General features: G+C 41.2%; 1 protein-coding gene across 2 annotated transcripts in view; it reads left to right on the forward strand.

The window, feature by feature from the left end:
- Positions 1 to 466: 466 nt before the first annotated feature.
- GRK6 (G protein-coupled receptor kinase 6) overlaps positions 467 to 12,815 on the forward strand; it is a 50,447-nt gene continuing 38,098 nt past the window's right edge. Inside the window, exon 1 of one of the 2 annotated variants that reach the window (XM_070735830.1) lies at positions 467 to 500. Coding sequence is in view for 1 of the 2 variants with exons in the window: in XM_070735829.1 (XP_070591930.1) it covers positions 609 to 660 (52 nt within the window). In the remaining variant the exon portion in view is untranslated. The other variant, XM_070735829.1, reaches the window with a different exon arrangement.

The following is a 12,815-nucleotide window of genomic DNA, read 5'->3' on the forward strand; positions in this document are numbered from 1 at the left end:
GCTATACCTAGGAACGTGAGTGAGAGGATGTATGTTTGGCAGGGTTTTTATTCATGTTTTTATGTATTGTTCTTATTCATTGGAAGCCGCCCAGAGTCCTTCAGTAGTTGGGCGGCATACAAGAACTATTAATAACTAATAAATAACAATACTCTCTGATTAGCAACCTTCGCAAAGCAATTGCATTTTGAGGAGAAATTAACCCCAGCCCTTCCAACTAACGTTTTTGCCATAATGACCCGACCGACAGCCTCTCCCGCCCCCCCTCCTTTTTTTTTTAAGAGCTTTCCCCGCCTCGCGAAACAGTTTCAACCAATCACCGCACGGCCCATGCCTTCTATGTGGCTTTCCCCCCCATTCCCCCTTTCGGCAACCAATGAGAAAGAAGGGCAGAGTGGAGGCGGGGGGAGTTCCTCGGGCCATTTAGGGACCGATGCGGGCCGTGTCGGCGCGGGGATTGGTCGGGCTGAGTAGGCAAGTGGGCGGTCTAAAGAATGGAGGTACAGTAGCTGGGTGCCGGACCGAGCGGTCGGAGGTGGGAGGGGGGTGCACGAGAGCGGTCGGGTGGGAAGAGGTGACAGCGGCGGCGGCGGCTCGGGCTGGCCCCAATGGAGCTGGAGAACATCGTGGCCAACACTGTGCTGCTCAAGGCGCGCGAGGGTGAGAGCCCCGGTCTCGGTTGGGGAAAGGTTTGGGGGGGGGGGGGCGCGAAAGGAACCCCCGGGCATTCTCCGGATCGAGCCCTTTCTGGCCCAGCGTCCTCTTCTCTCCTGGCTGGGCACCGCGGTCCTTATGCAATGCACGGCCGCTTCGGAGGAGGGGAGGTGGGTGGCCGGCGGAGCAGGGTGGTAGGTAGGTAGGGGAGTGGTAGGTAGGAGGACCCGGTACAAGGCGGCGGCGGTGGCGGTGGAAGATCGCGACCGGCGTGAAGGGTCAGGCGGAGGGTGAGACTGGGCTGGCAAGGTGATGGTGCTCGCTTTGCAAAGCATCGGCGCCAAAGGAAGTTGTGGCGCGGTCGGTGGCCAGAGAGCTCTTGCAACCTCGGACTGTGGGAAGGACGAGGCGGCGGAGCTTCTTCTAGAGGTTGGAGGGTTTAACTAGGCCTGGCGGAGGAGCTGTCCACGAAGCAGCGGTGAAAGCGAGCACAGAGGCTGGGATCTGAGAAATAGACCCCAGGGTGGACTGTATTGGTGGGACTGTAGTTTGGGGTGAGATACCATCGAGATGCTCCGAATCAAGTAAACTTCGAATCAGATAAACTTCTTTTTTTAATAGGAATAGCATTTAGACTTATATACCGCTTCGCAGCGCTTCACAGCCCTCTCTAAGCGGTTTACAGAGTAAGCATATACAGTATTGCCCCCAACCATCTGGGTCCTCATTTTACCCACCTTGGAAGGATGGGAGGCTGAGTCAACCTTGAGTCTTCAGAGAGGGGCGGCATACAAATCTAATAAATTATTATTATTATTATTATTATTATTATTATTATTATTATTATTATTATTATACATCACGCAGTCCAAGGTTCTTCTTCTTCTTCTTCTTCTTCTTCTTCTTCTTCTTCTTCTTCTTCTTCTTCTTCTTCTTCTCCTCCTCCTCCTCCTCCTCCTCCTTCTTCTTCTCCTCCTTCTCCTTATCATCATCATCATTATTATTATTATTATTATTGTTATTGTTGTTGTTGTGCCTGGTGAGATTCGACCTGCCAAACTGCTGGCAGCCAGTGATCGGCAGAAGTAGCTTGCAGCATTGCACTGTAACCACTGCACCACTGAGGCTCATTGAAACTTTAAAACTATTTAACTTTTCTGGACTTTAATCTGGATGTGAAGAGGGTATCCTCAGAAGTCTTGCATCAAGTCAAGCGTGTATTTCCCATGCTTGAGAGGAGCTTAGAAATGACAACCCAATTCTAGGGGAATCCTTACAAGTTATTTAAACTGGTAGGCTTCTGACAGATAAGTTTCATTTTCATATAACCAACCCAGAATGTAATCACATTTCACTGAACAAGCTATGGTAGTCTAACATACTATATTTACCAGATGAAACGTTTAAGGCTTAGTGATATATGCGGATGCGGCCACAACAATTTTCTGTGGGTGCCATTGCAAATCTATCATTATCCTTTTATAGATATGATAGACGTGTGCATATAACATATGTCCTCTGTAAAAGGTTTGATATGACTATGAGGTTTTGTATGTAAATCTGTATAGATCGATGAATGTGGATTTACTAAAGTTTCAGTTCTGCTTATTGTGGGGGAGGGTTTATTGACTTGTGAAATTCTTGGTTCCTCTGATTCAATTCCTGTGGTCACAAGTAACACATTGAATGCCAGTTTGAATTTTGAATTGAGCAACAAAGTTCTTATAGCTTGATAGCAAGGGAGAATTTTTTTAAATTATCTTCTATTAAAGCAACAACTTTGCATTAAAGGCCATATTGATGTTTCCTTTACAAATCTATTGCTGAAAAATGTCCTTTAAGCATGTTGCCATCTACCCTTAAGCATATTTTCTTAAAGATGATTTTCCTTTTATATAGGATTATTATTTATTTTATTGGATTTCTATGCCGCCCCTCTCCGAAGACTATATTGTCTTTATATAGGATTATTTTTCCTGTAGGTACAATTTGTGGGAGTTTAAGATCAATTACTCAGACAAAGGCAGTGTAGTAATATTTTATTTTATTCAGAAAATGTGCAATATATCATTAGGACTTGCTCTCAGGAAAGTATGGATATCATTGCAACCTAAGCAACACTCCTCATACTAACTGAAAATTCCAAGCAAGCATATATAGGAAAGTGTCCAAAAGGTCTTAATTATTTAAATTTAAACATTTCATTGAAATACTGCAAACTATTGTGAAATAAAGGGAAACTTCTAAGAGTTCTATATGACAAAATCTGGATTTCTTTTCGTCAGAACAGCAAGTATTTCCTCATTTGGCAGCTATTTTGATAAGATGTATGAAAATTAAGATTCAGAAGAAGCCTCTGCTTAAACATTTAAAAATCTTTAAAATAATCATAAAATTTATAGAATTGACTATCCCTATCAATTAAACCACCTGTATTGTAGGAAGGGATTGACATGTATAATGAACAATTGCTACTGAAATGCTTTGGGATAGTAAAGAGAAACATGTGAGAAGTTAAAAGCTGTAGAAAATTGAATTGGGATAAGAAAAAGTCTGGGTTATTGCAAGAATGGCTTTCTTATTAAGGTATAGAATTATACAATGCATAATTTTAAGTTGATCATAAAGAAGGAATAGTTTGTATTATGTTTGAAAAACTCATCATGGCACTATCTCCTATAAAGTACTTAACATTTTTTGGTTTTGTTTTATAAAAAAAGAAGAGACAAAGCTATTAGGTCTGGAAGATGTTCAGGCAGTAGGTTTAGATTACTTCTTTATGTCAGTCATTGTCCAAATACATCTGAATTATAATTTAACCTGAGTCCATTAAAAGTGCAACAGAAAATGTCTGTAATTGACTAGGTGTTTATGTATTTATCAAGACTCAAGACCTTGGTTAAAGATGAGTCTTATAAATATTGTTTCATGGTAAATCCACTGAATCATGCAGTTCAATAAGTGTATGGGGATGCAGTTTTTAAATGTATTTTAAAGTGTCTTCTTTTGTGTAGGAGTGTCGTAACAATGAATCTTCAAAAATTGACAAAGGAAGAGATAGGACTTTAGTTCTAATGGGGCAATACATTTTATAAGACATAGTCTTCTGAAAAAGTATGGATGCTTGGGAGGCAACCAAACCCGGCCCCTGCCATGTGCGTCATTTGCATAGTGTTCTCTGCCAGGAGTTGTGTCTGAAGTGCACAAGCTTGTTTATAAGGAGAGTTATAAAGAGTAAAGTAGACACAATAACATTAGGTTTCTATGTACCGATTGTCCCATTTATCTCATTGAAAAATCACCATGCTACAATTCTAACAGAAAGCACTTTAGAGGGCACAGAGATCTACTATTTCCATATGTTGTATGCAGTGCATTGAGATGGCTCAAGTAGCTATGTAAATAAACTTAGAATCCTTAAGATATTTGAGAAACTCCAATTTCAGTCCAATATGAAAACTGGTCGTTTGTAGGAAAAAGCATTCAAAGAGCTTGGAGGCCTGTTTTATTTGTTTATTTATTAGATTTATATGCCGCACATCTCACTTTGCAAAGCAACTCTTTGTTTTGTTTTGTTCTGTTCAATCAATATTCAATTAGAATAGAGCAGGAAGAGACCTTGGAGGTCTTGTAGCTCAGCCTTCTGGTCAAGCAGGAGATCCTGTGCCATTTTAGACAAGTGGCTGTCTAGGCTCTTCTTAAAAACCTCCAGTGATGAAGCAACTACAACTTCTGAAAGCAAATTGTTCCACTGGTTAATTTTCCTTACTGTTAGGGAGTTTCTCCTTAATTCCAGGTTGGCTCTCTCCTTGATTAACTTCCATCCATCGTTTCTTGTCCTACCCTCTGGCGCTTTGGAACATAAATCAAACACCTCTTCTTGTGGCAGCCTCTCAAATACTGGAGTACAGTGTTCCTTCAATTTTCACCGGTTCAAACTTCGCGAATAGGCTATACCACGGTTTTTCAAAAAATATTAATAAAAAATACTTCGCAGGTTTTTTCCTATACCACGGTTTTTCCCACCCGATGACTTCATATGTCATCGCCAAACTAATAATTTTTGCAAATAAATAAAAAAAATAATTATTGTTAATAAATAATTATGTTTATAAATATCAGGATCACTAAGTGTCTTATTCAATGGTGAGTACCAGTAATAATGGTAAGTAAATGGTTGTTAAGGGAATTGGAAATGGTAATTTAAGGGTTTAAAGTGTTAATGAATGGCTTGTGATACTGTCCATAGCCAAAAATGGTGTATTTATTTCTGCATCTACTTTGCGGAAATTTGACTTTCGCGGGCAGTCTCGGAACGCATCCCCCGCGGAAATCGAGGGAACACTGTATTGCTATCATGTCCCCCCCGTCCTCCTTTTCTGTAGATTAGCCAAACCCAAATCCTGCAATCGTTTTTCATATGTTTTTGTCTCCAGATCCTTAATCATCTTAGTTGCTCTTCTTTGCACTTTTTCCAAAGTCTCAACATCTTTTTTGTAATGTGATGACCAAAACTGGATGCAGTATTCCAGGTGTAGCCTCTCTAAGGCTTTATAAAGTGGTACTAATACTTCAGGTGATTTGGATTCTATGCCTCTGTTTATACAACCAAGGGTTGTATTAGCGTTTTTGGCTGCTGCCGCACACTGCTAGCTCATGTTTAAGTGATTGTCCACTAGGACTCCAAGGTCCCTCTCACAGTTACTGTTTTTGAGCCAGGTTTCGCCTAATCTGTACTTGTACCTTTGATTTTTCCTGATCAAGTGTAAAACCTTGCTTTTTTTCACATTAAATCTTATTTTTTTGGATAGGGCCTATTGTTCAAGTCTGTTCCTTGAGCACAATAAAAAGTAGTATTATACTAGTTCAGCTGGCTATGGTTTTTACGTACAACAAAATAAATACATATTTGTTGTATAAGATGCCTGGGATAAACATATATCCATCCTAAGATAAAATATACAGGAAATAGTATAAGGTCCCTAGATGGACCATGAGGTCTTTCTCTGCTGTCAATCTTCTATGTTTCTATCTGCATGTAAATTCTTGATAGATTTCTCTCCCCCCCCCAATTTAAAACATTTGTGTAGCTGCCCATCTTTCCACCAAGTCCTGATGGCTCCCAATCAAACTATTTTTCTGTATAGGAAGTCTTTATTAAAAATAGCCACCAAGGCTAAACACGTTCTCAAATTCTATTTTGTACAGACATTTTTAAAAAGAAAACTAACACTCTGTTCTGTAGAGATTAGCTTCTTCTTTACCTTTGGTGCTGGATCTGTCTATGAAATTTTCACCCATTTATGCTAAAGTACCTATGATCTAATGTTCACTTTTGCTCAATATTGTGTATTTTGGTGGCAGCAATTTTGCACTGCAACAGGGCTAGGCAACGTCTGAGTGTTGCATTTCATATAAACAAAATAATAAGATGGGATAATCATGCAAATAAAAAGGGTTGGTGTTTATTTTCTGTCCTGGGCTTGGGAGATAATTAAAGTTTGCCTATTTTTGAAAGTCAAAAAGCACCGTGGAAAGAAATTAAATATGAAAAAAAATCAAACTGATGACAATGGATACAAAAACCAGTCTTAAAATTGACAATGAAGATGTCAAAAGAGTTGAATAGTTTCTGCCTTGTGGAATCAGCCATCTGTAAACAAGGAACAAACAATCATGAAATATGATAGATTAACACTCGGTAGAGCAGTCATGAATGCCTTGCCAAAGATGTTCAGTTGCTGTGTTCAGTCTATACTTACAGAGCAAACTATGGTGTTTCGTATGACATGCTATGGAAGAAAAGTTGGACTACTTTGTTGTTGAAAACTCCTAAGAATACTAAAGAACAGTCAAGAAACTAAAGATTGGCTCATTGAAACAAATCAACCTGGATTCTCACTCAAGGCACAAATAGCCAAGCTCAAATTATCTTACACATTATGTAAAGACCCAGCTCTCTGAAAAACACTGTAATACTGGGAAAGATGGCAGAAAAGAGAAATAGAGGACAGCCAGCAGTGAAGTGGTTGGACTCAATTACAGAGTGCGCCATCAGAAGAAAGACTGGATTAGGGACAGATTATTAAGAAGAAAGTCTGTGTGGTTGTTTAAGAGTTGACAATAACTCAAAAGTACATAATCAAGCCTATTATAGAGCTTACAGTACTATGTTTCCTGCTTTAAAATGGCAGACAATTACACTAGCAACCATATCAGTGAAGACTGGGGGGGGGGGGGAATTAAAATCCCCAATGCTGAGATGCAACCGTAAGGTGGAACTGAGTTTGGACCAGTTTTTAGAACAGGTAGCGACAGTGGCGGGAGGCTCCGCCCACCCTCCCAGGACGCTTCTGCATAGAAGCGTCGTGCATGCGCATAAACTGGTAGCAAAATCATTTACCACCCATCACCCCATCACTGAACTGAGGCAAGGGGGTTCCAAACGGCATAAGATAAGTGATTTTGAATGCATCTCTATTAATTTCTAGAGATATAAATCTACATATGATGGAATGTAGTGTAAATCCGCAGGAGGGAGGAGGGAGGGAGCATTGCAGAGGAGTAAGAGGTAAATCAGCCCAGATAGCATATGTGAGAGAAAAAGGGTGAAGACAGCTTTTCTCTAATACTTAACAGAGAAAGATGTAGCTACTGGAGTGCTCAGTCTGACAAGCTTTTATCTATAGGTTTCAAATGATAAAGAACTCAGCTTGGAAGTGTTACTACGTGTCATACTTGGTTTTCAGCCTGACACAATCATGTATCTATAAACTTGCAAGGAATCACAATTTGAAAGAGACTTTATGATAGCTAAACATTCTACATTTTTTCATATATATATATATATATATCAAGAATAGTCCTAAAAATGCGAGTTCCAGGTACATACGTGAATGATGAGGCAGCAGCCATCTTGATCACCGGAACATAGAAACTTTAATAAAACCACAAAAACACCAGCCTGAAGATGACGATGGGACCTCGTCGAAACATCGCGAAGATACCATCAATCTTCCATGGGAAAAGACCTGAATATGCCAAGACCTACACACACACACACACACACATATGTGTGTGTGGGAGGGGGTTGAGATCATCCGAGGGCACAGGGTGAGTTGTCATCAGTATGCTGTTGATACTCAGCTATACATCTCTACCCCAGGTCCACTCAGTGAAGCAGTGTAAGTAATGTGCTGTTAGGGTCTGGATGGGTATCAACAGGCTCAAGCACAACCCCGATAAGATGGAGTGGCTGTGGGTTCTGCCTCCCAAGGACACCTCCATCTATCTGTCCATTACCCGGGGGAGGGACTTTTGAGCCCCTCAGAGAGGGTCCACAACTTGGGTGTCCTCCTTGATCCACAGCTGACATTGGACCATCATCTTTCAGCTGTGGCAAGAGGGGCGTTTGCCCAGGTTCACCTGATGCATCAGTTGCGGCCCTATGTGGACAAGGAGTCTCTACTCACAGTCACTCATGCCCTTATCACCTCGAGGTTCGACTACTTCAATGCTCTCTGCACGGGGCTACCTCTGAAGAGCATTTGGAAACTACAAATTGTGCAGAATGCAGCCATGTGAGCAATCATGGGCATCCCAAGGTATGTCCATGTTTCTTCTGCACTCTGCGGACTGCATTGGCTGCCAGTTGGTTTCCAGATGCAATTCAAAGTGTTGGTTATGACCTATAAAGCCCTACATGGCATTGTACCAGATTTCTTACAGGACCACCTCCTGCCGCATGAATCCAAGCATCTGGTTAAGTCCCACAGAGTCGGCCTTCTCTAGGTCCTATCAACTAGAAAATGTCGCTTGGCGGAGCCTAGGGGAAGAGCCTTCTCTGTGGGGGCCCCAGCCCTCTGGAATCATCCCCCCCCCAGAGATTCATACTGCCCCCACCCTCCTTGCCTTCCACAAGAATCTGAAAACCTATTTATGCCACTAGGCTTGGGGTCACTAGACCCTAGCACCTGGCCAACGAGTGGGTGGTATGTTTGTGGTTTGAATCTGAATGAATGATTTTTTAAAGTTTTAGCCTTTTTAGAATGGTTTTAGATTAGTTATTTATATTAATTGGATTTCAGATATGTTATTGTATATTGTTTTTTTTAATATGTGAGCCACCCCGAGTCCATGGAGAGGGGCAGCATACAAGTCCAATAAATAAATAAATAATAAATAAATAAATATATATGCCTCTAATAAATTCCCTCTAGACTTCAAAATAACTTGCAAAAACTAAGCTGTTTTTGTTCAGCTGTGCTTCTTTGCAGCTATGTACATAGTGAATCCCATTTACAGTACAAATGTTTTCTAAAGGGAATTGGTTAGGATTTTGCTTGGGGAGAAATTGGAGGACCTTTCCCCCTTTTTGAGCAATTCTGCCTTGTTAGATGACTGTTCTACAGAGATAAGATGAATAGAATAGCTGAGCTGCTGCCTTCTCTTTTCCTTTGCAATGGATTTGGAAGGAAAAAAATAATGATCAGTTGCTGGGGTTTGGTAAATGATCGCACTGGGAGCCTTGCATTGGTAAAACTATTACAACATAGACCTTTATAAGGAATATTTACTTCTGGTGCTAGTTAGCGACTCCCTTCATGGAGCTGCAGTTGAGAATATAGTACAGCTGGCTGCCCGTTGCCTTGATTCACTTCCTTCCTAGATTTGTATAGTCAATCGTATGATACAATTGTTTTGTGCCATTTTAAGCAATGTCTATTCTCTAATAAGAAAGAAAAGGGTTTGCTACACATCAGCCTTTTGTACTCTTCTGTCCCTTTCCTGCTCTCTGTATCCCATGGTTAAGTTTCCAGGAAAGGTACAGATGCCCTCAAGCTCAAATCATGGTGATTTCATTCATACGTTTTTCTCAGCAGCGTTCAAGAAGTGATTTGTTCAAGAAGTGATTTGTTTGACTTCCTAATCTAGCCAAGACTCTTGGAATTTGAGGGTGGTCCCCCATTTAAGCGATAACCAGGGGTCAACCAATTTCAAATCCTGAGATTAGCCACAGCAGTAAAATGAACCACTATGCGTTAATTCTAAATATCACCCCTAATGCCAACAGTTAGGCTTCTTTTTTCAATATAGTAACTTCTTTCAAACATGGAGCTTTATTTTCTAGAAATGTTGCTCATCTTCTATTCAATCCATTTCAGTTGATTGTATAAGGGATGCACTGAATACTGGTGGTACAAAGAGCTGGTTTTTCTTTATAAGTTGCAAAAATAGCAAACACACAGTTTCTTCAGTTGGTGAGATAGTTTCTAACTTCTGTGCAGCTGAGCTGACTGTTGTGTTCCTCCGCTCTATAGATGCATTTAAATCTTCTTGTAAAACAGTTTCACAGGAAATCTGGACAGCCTATTTCAGTTTAACCCTACTGGTTCGTTACTAAAGATTTGGGCTGACAGATATTTCTTAAGAGTAAACTTCCCTTTTGCTTCCTTTGAAGTACAGTGGTACCTCTACTTAAGAACTTAATTCGTTCCATGACCAGGTTCTTAAGTAGAAACGTTCTTAAGTAGAAGCAATTTTTCAAATAGGAATCAATGTAAAGGCAAATAATGCGTGCAAACCCATTAGGAAAAAAATAAAAGCTTGGAATTTGGGTGAGAGGAGGGGGATGAAGAAGAGGAGGAGGACAGGTGCTGCTGAAGGAAGAAGGTGAGGTAAGGGGAATTAAAAAAAAATCCAAAACTTTAAGGCTTTAAAAAAAAGAGGGACTCTGAGACAGCGAGGAGGAGCACACGCCTCCCATACACCCGGTGCGAGGCCGCCTCCCATACACTGGCTGCTGCTGCTGCTACCTGCTGCCTCTTCCTTCCCATGCTGAAGGGCTCCCCTCTCTTCTTGCTCCTTCGCTTTGTAGCCAGCGCCTTTCCTTCACTGTAGTGACTCCTCACTGCCCAGAGCGAAGGGTGCGTTTCTTTTCTCTGGGCGCTGGCAGAGGTTTATTCCCTCTCCAAGCGCCCAGAGAAAGGGAAATGCTTCGTTCGCTCTGGACTGCCGAAGCCTCCTTAAGCGCCAATGAAAGGCTCCTCTGGCAGCCTGAGATGGCCTGGATTAAAGGGGGAATGGCAGGAAACTGGCTGGGCCTTTGTGCCGCTCTCAAATTTCCTGGGAAATTTTTCCGGGCTCGGGTTCTTAAGTAGGAAATGGTTCTTAAGTAGTTAAAAGTAATTGTGATGGGAGTATTTAGATAAATAAAGCAAGCAGCAATAGAAAGCACTCAGGCGCTAATAGTTTTGGGTTGGAAGGATGCGACAAAATGGACAATGCAAAATTGGTACCGGTACATGGTGGATCGCATTCAATTTGAGATTATGGATAAAAGGATGAATTTGGTTAATGAAACTAATTTGCGACAACTGATGGGACGATGGGACAAGATAAGACGATATATGGCGAGTAGAATCCGAGACCAAGCTACAAGAAACAAATTGGAATCACTTTATAATATGTAAATAGATACTTTGCTCTTGAGTTAAAATGCTTTATACAAGTAACATCTCCGACTTGGTGGTGAGGTTTGAATGTTTGTCTGGTGCTGGGCACAAGTAACAAAGCACCTGTTTTATGTTGTGTGTGTGTTTATATTTTTTTAAAAATCAATAAAAAATATTATTTTTTTAAAAAGAGGCAAAAAAAAATCTTGAACACCCGGTTCTTATCTAGAAAAGTTCTTAAGTGGAGGCGTTCTTAAGCAGAGGTACCACTGTATAAGCATTTCAAGAGAAATGACTATTAGACTTAAATCCTGATTTATATTCTGATTTAGATGGTCTTGCACATCAGTATTTCCCAGCTTCTGATTCCTTTGCTGTAAAAATATTAAAGCTATAACAACCTGTATAGTTTATACCAAGGGTGTCAAACTCAAGGCCCAAGGGCCAGATTCAGCCTTCAGGTTGCGAGGCCACTTGGAAAACAGAACTAGCCCGTGGAGATCATCACAGCTGAAAACAGAGCTGGGGAGTCTGTTTTTGCTTTCAGTGTACTAGAGCCGCCACAGGAATCCCTGACATGAGTGATGTCAAGTTGGTCATGCCCTCCCCATCCCGGACACAGACACACACCAAGGTCAAACACAATCCTGATGGGTCCCTTGGTGAAATCAAATTTGACCTCCTTACTGTTATGGAGGTGTTGGGGGGGCGTGTAGGGGAGAGGAATCTGTTTTCCTGCATGAGTCAATGCTGTCTAGGTACTCAAGGCAATAAAAAGGCGTAAGTAGGGAAAAAGTGGTGGCTGGATACCATATGACGAATTGCTGGTACATATAAAAACTTGAAATAATTTTAAATTTCTGTAATCCATCATAGCACCCGAGAGCATTTTAGAGGAAGTCAGCAATTTAATTTATTTTTACTAGCATTGTAAATTATATAATGCTACTTTGGTTTAGGCTTAGGCCATATCTTTATTTAATGTTCAGACTCAAGTGATCAATATATTAGTATTGGTATTGACTTCAAGGGCTATGCAAAACATTTTGGATTAGGTCCCTTGAAGTATGTGACTATAGCAGTGGTGGTAAACCTTGTAGATGCCCGAGTGTCCGAACTGCGTGTGCGCACATGGCCAAACTGAAAGCTGCATGTGCGCATGCGTGGACATGCACAAACATACACATGTGCCAATGTGCATGCACATGCATGGATGTGCACAGATGTGTGTGGACATGTGAATGTGCAGCAGAGAAGACCAGCTGGCTTGCGGGAGGTAAGATCTTTTTCTTTCAGAAGCTTCTGTTTCATCATTTGCAGGGAAACAGAAGCCCAAGAAAGATACATCACAGAGATCTGGGGTGACGGCGCACATGCTAGCATAGAAGGCTCTGTGTGCCACCTCTGGCACGTGTGCCATAGGTTCGCAGTCATGGGACTATAGCATCAGTCTGTAATTCTTTTAAGAAGTGGGAAGGTTTGGTAGGGAAGGTTTGCCTATTTGCCAATGACTCTAAAGTGTGCAATAGGATTGATATTCCTGGAGGCGTCTGTAATATGTCATATGATTTAGCTTTACTAGGTAAGTGGTCAAAGCAACGGAAACTGCAGTTTAATGTTTCCAAATGTAAAATAATGCACTTGGGAAGAAGGAATCCTCAATCTCAGTATTGTATTGGCTGTTCTGTGCTAGCAAAAACTTCAGAA

Source organism: Erythrolamprus reginae, chromosome 2 (assembly GCF_031021105.1).
Source record: "Erythrolamprus reginae isolate rEryReg1 chromosome 2, rEryReg1.hap1, whole genome shotgun sequence".
NCBI lineage: Eukaryota > Metazoa > Chordata > Lepidosauria > Squamata > Dipsadidae > Erythrolamprus > Erythrolamprus reginae.